Here is a 5,423-nt window from a genome sequence, read left to right as displayed (position 1 = left end):
CTAGAATTTTTTTCCACAGACTCTGCAGTTTTATGCAAAAACTGAATACTATCCATGGCATTTCTAGTTCAAACTCATATTTAGCCTTTCCAAAAGACTTTGAGTCAGTATGTGGGAGAGTAGTTAGAAGAATTTTATCTGGCACAAATGGCTTAATTTCTCAAGAGTGTTGGCGTGTTCTCCTCTTCATTTCTCTTCTCTCTACAGGTATTTGAGACATGACTGCTGCTATCTTCTTGGCCATCCTGTGCTTGGGACTGGCCTCAGCTGCTCCAACACCAGATTACAGTTTGGATGCTGAGTGGGAGGAGTGGAAGAGGAGCTTTGAGAAAACATACAGCCCAGTAAGTCACATGGACACCCAAAACAGTGTCTTTGTAGAGCACATTCATTGCTGTTGGGGGTTCATGGATATAACAGAGACCATAGATGCCATTCCTACTTGAGGTATCAATGTAACAGAAGATGAGTACAATGTGGCCACTGTCTCTGCTCATTGGGGTGTTGAGGGTGGCTTGCTTCAGTGTCCTGAGATCCTTCCATGACCTCTAGGCATATGCAGCAGCCAGTTCCCTTGATCAGGTAGTACAAGAGTGTAATTAGAAATATATGCCATTCATTCTGTTTATTTCCAGGAGGAAGAAAGACATCGGAGAGCAATATGGGAAGAAAATGTCAAGATGATCAAACTGCTCAGTGAGGAGAATGGTCTGGGGATGAACAACATCACCGTAGAGATGAATGAATTTGGTGACATGGTGAGTGTGACTCAAACTGTCCCACACTCTCGTTCTTTTCCTCTTCTGTTGTTTAAATTGAGTCTTTATGTGCTGTTCCTTAAAGACTGGAGAAGAGATGAGGGAAATGATGAAGGGGAGTTCAGTTCTGACTCTAAAGAATGGGAAACCCATCCAGAAACGAGAGATCACCGTCCCAAAATTTTTGGATTGGAGGACAGAAGGCTATGTCGCCCCTGTGCGGAGACAGGTATGACAACATCACATGACTTCTTCCTCAACTACTGGGATGGAACAGGTTATTGACATGTCTATCTTATTTGAATGTAGCACGACGAATCCCACTGCTACTGTAATTACCATTCTATTACTAGTAATGTTTCCTGGTTGTCCCAATGAATGAGAAATCCCTACCTAATGCCTTAGCAATTATAGGACCCATTCACATATAAATATACACCTATCATTTTCGTGCACTGCTTACCCTTAATCCCCCATCAATAGTCCAACTACATCTCTCTCCAGACTTAATTTCTTCCGTTAATGACATTTATTGCATCAGACATCCAATAGATCATGGTGTTATGTGTATCTGTATGTGTTTGTGTGGCTACTCACTGGAGCATAAGACCCTTTTCAATGGAGATCAATCCTTCTTACTTAGGAACCAATCAAATGCCAATAGTCCATTTTTTGATAAAGCATTCAATAGCTTAAGTTATTGTTTCAGTTAGTATTTGTTGGGGGATGACAATATTTTCTTCCCATCTCAGATAGGTTGTGGTGCGTGTTGGGCTTTTGCTGTGGCTGCTTCCATAGAAGGACAACTGTTCAAGAAAACAGGCAAAATGATCCCACTGAGTGTCCAGAACCTAATAGACTGTTCTAGACGTTATGGCACTAATGGCTGCAAAGGAGGCAAAGTTTATAGTGCCTTCCAATACGTAAAGAACAATGGAGGTCTGGAGGCTGAAGCAACCTATCCATATGAAGCAAAGGTAAGTGAGTTTACTGGGTGGTCATTTCGATTCCACTGGGGCAAGCAGAAAATGGCAGAAATAATCCATTGTTTTCAGAGATCACATTGAATGGAGGACCTCTCTTTTTTACACCACCAGTGCTGCCAAATAGTGTTCACCATTGCATGCTTCTCTGATTCCATTATTCAATGGACGTGTTCTTGATTCTTTGCACATGGAGAATGTGCAAACCATTCCACATATAATACAGATTTCTGCACCATGAAAGTTTCTTATAGATAGAGATGTCATTGAAGACATGAGAGCTGATTTTTAGTTCCAATTATCCAAGTAACATTTCCCTTCCTGGAATGATTTATGATAGCGCAGATGTGGGGATTGTCCCCTGCAAAGTGCCAAGTGTTGTGGTTCTGACTTTTGCTCTCCAGAAGGTAGATGGAAGTAACCAAATCTTTTAACTCTTTACTTGTTAAAGGAAGGACGCTGCAGGTACCGTGCTGAACGTTCTGTTGTCAAGATTGCCCGCTTTTTCGTTGTCCCAAGGAATGAAGAAGCCCTACTGAATGCTTTAGTCACTCATGGGCCCATTTCTATCGGAATTGATGCTGAACATGAATCTTTTAAAAGATATACGGGAGGTAAGTATGTGTTTTTCTAGACATTAATGAAGAATGCGTGTGACCCTTTGGGACACTCTGTGTTGATGTCCTAATAATGTATAAAATTTGATGTGAGAATTAGGGCTTGTAAATTTTTCACTTGCCCATGCAATCATCATGTGTGTTGTTACTATGTGACATGACATCTCTATCCATGTGAGCCCTTCATTATTCATCATTATTGTTTAACTTTATTTACTTCATTTCCTCTACCAGGCATATTTTTAAGGTGTGGAATGATTGTCATTTTAGAACTGAATTATAAAGAATGCCTTGCATTAAGTAACTTATGTTCAGTAGGGTTTCCTGAATCGGGTTCTATTAGTGAAAACACAAAATATGAAAAAGTTATCTTATATGGGTGTACAGAAAGACTTTCTGCTATCTTAGTGCCATTATAACACGTCTCACTTACTAGTGTTGACCACGGTCACTATCAGGTTCCTGGAGCCCTTCACTTCCTCAATTTCTTTTTCAGGTATATACCATGAGCCTAAATGCAGACGTGATTCTCCTAACCATGGTATGCTGTTGGTCGGCTATGGCTTTGAAGGCAAAGAATCAGAGGGCAGGAAATATTGGCTGGTAAAAAACAGGTATAAATTGCTGAGATTATTTGCAGTTTAGTTTTCAAATGAGGTTTGTGTTTATAGTTAGAGTTTATGCAGAAGTCACAGAAAGCAGTTACAATTAAGTTGAAAAGGAACATTTTCTTTTTTTGTATGTGGTGTGTGTGTGTGTGGGGTGTGTGTGTGTGTGTGTGTGTGTGTGTATGTGGTGTGTGTGTGTGTATGTGTGTGTGTGTATGTGGTGTGTGTGTGTGTATGTGGTGTGTGTGTGTGTATGTGGTATGTGTTTATGTGGGGTGTGTGTATGTGTATGTGGGGTGTGTGTGTGTATGTGTGTGTGTATGTGGTGTGTGTGTGTGTATGTGGGGTGTGTGTGTGTATGTGGGGTGTGTGTGTATGTGGGGTGTGTGTGTATGTGGGGTGTGTGTGTGTATGTGGTGTGTGTGTGTGTATGTGGTGTGTGTGTGTATGTGTGTGTGTGTGAGTGTGTGTGTATGTGGTGTGTGTGTGTGTATGTGGTGTGTGTGTGTGTGTGTGTGTGTGTGTGTGTATGTGGGGTGTGTGTGTGTATGTGGGGTGTGTGTGTGTATGTGGGGTGTGTGTATGTGTGTATGTGGTGTGTGTGTGTGTATGTGTATGTGTGTATGTGGTGTGTGTGTGTGTGTGTGTGTGTGTGTGTGTGTAGACCCGATACTGATATCAGTTGTCTTCTTCGGTTCATCTGTATTGAGGAAGAAAGAGTTACTGGTCCTAGAGTTTTCTGTTTTTGGTAGTATGCTTATTCAGTTTGTTCTAGTAATGGCTGACTTCTGCAGTTACAGATTGACTGGAAAAACATCCTAGTTTTTTTAAAAAGTTAATTTCATTTGTTGTGTGTGTCTGTATGAGTGAATGCGGCATGTGAGCAGATGCTTTTGCAGACCAAATGAAGACACCACATTCTCTACAGCTTCAGTTACAGGGAAGTGTGAGCTCACTGACTTGGGGGCTGTGAGGAGGGAACTTTGGACCTGTGCAAGAGCTCCAAGTGCGCGTAGGCACTGAAACATATCTTCAGCCTCATTTGGCTGATCAGAAAGTAAATTCAGATTACACAAGTGTAAGGTTTATGCTCACACCCCAAACCTTACACTTGTGTAATCTGAATTTACTTTCTAATTGCTGTCTTCTGGAGCAAATAACATATAATATAGGAACACAGATTTTAGATTCTGTCACTGATTTCCTTGGAAATCAATATGCTCTTTGTATCATCGATTTTCTATTTCTCATTGTTGTTTTTTTTTTTTCTGAACAACCTGTGGGTAGAAGATGTCCCAATTTTCCCTGCTGTGACTTTTACTGTCCTCTGTGAGATAACTCCTGGTACTCTGGAATTGACTCTGCCTTTTCTGAGGCTTCCCATTGCGTTGACCTCTGGCTCAGTGCTCAAATGCGGAGTTATTGCAATTATCCACTCTGCCATGTCTTTTCTACTAAGTGGAAAACCTGATTTCTTTCAGCCATGGTGAACACTGGGGCGAGAAAGGCTACATGAAGATTCCCAGAGACCGGAACAACTACTGTGGAATCGCTTCCTATGCCATGTACCCTACGTTGTGAGCTGCTTGGTGATAAGAAGGGGGGGAGAAGGTATTAGGGCAACACATACAGAAGAACCCCATCCTCTTTAAAGTAGGCAACCTCTGCTGTGTGCAGAAGACACTATAGTCATTGAAAAGCCAGGGTAGGAGGTAAAATCTGGTATGTTTGCTCTAGTAAGACATGACTGCTGCTGTAACTGATGTTCTGTACTGATTTGTGTCATGGATTCCTGTCGTGACTTGATTTCCAACTGTTCCAATGCACCAAATGATGCCTTTAAAAATAAACATTAAATTCAAATGTAGTGTTTACTCTTTGAATTTTTGTGAGGTGACATTTTCATGGTTAAACACAGTATTTGTCTTGAAGACAGAACTGATTGTGGTGCTAGTGTTGTAGGAAGAAGAGTGGGTGGTTCCTCTGTGATGGGTGGCTTTTCGTCATTGTCTCTGGTTTGCTTGCAGAGTTCTATTTGCACATCACCAACAGTGGTATGAAAGATTTTATGAAAACTCCTGGATTTGACATTTTAAGTGGATGTGAATTCCCTCAGTTTCAAATCTTGACTTCTGTGCAGTATGACGGCACCTTGTACTGCTCTACCATATTGCTGGGTGTAACTCTCCATTGTCCAGCATCTCAGTCTTGTACCAGTTTTCCTGTGACTGTCAGAGACATCAAAGTGACCATGTCTGCAGTTACAACAACACATATACAGAAGGACTTCCCACATCAATACAATATATCCTGAGTATAGTTTCTTTTTTAATTAATTAAATTTTTGTTCTTAATAACATTTCTATTTATTTTTCATACCAACCATAGTAGTTTAGCAGTTTCACCTCCCTTTACTCCTCCCAGTATGCCCACACTTTCCATCTACCCTTTTCTCCT

At 41.0% G+C, this 5,423-nt stretch overlaps 1 protein-coding gene across 1 annotated transcript; it reads left to right on the top strand.

Annotated features, from left to right (window-relative positions):
* Positions 1-218: 218 nt before the first annotated feature.
* Positions 219-4,798, top strand: LOC146892135 (cathepsin 7-like). The gene is made up of 7 exons (XM_085698860.2): positions 219-344; positions 636-758; positions 844-987; positions 1,511-1,735; positions 2,193-2,355; positions 2,855-2,972; positions 4,448-4,798. Exons 1-7 carry the CDS (start codon positions 219-221, stop codon positions 4,545-4,547), a joined length of 999 nt encoding a protein of 332 aa, XP_085554986.2. The 3' UTR covers positions 4,548-4,798.
* The last annotated feature ends 625 nt before the right edge of the window (positions 4,799-5,423 follow it).

This window comes from Myodes glareolus, chromosome 14 (assembly GCF_982192425.1).
Source record: "Myodes glareolus chromosome 14, mMyoGla1.1, whole genome shotgun sequence".
Classification (NCBI taxonomy): Eukaryota; Metazoa; Chordata; class Mammalia; order Rodentia; family Cricetidae; genus Myodes; species Myodes glareolus.
Note: the sequence above shows the minus strand (reverse complement) of the source record. Positions and strands in the feature narration are given on the sequence as shown.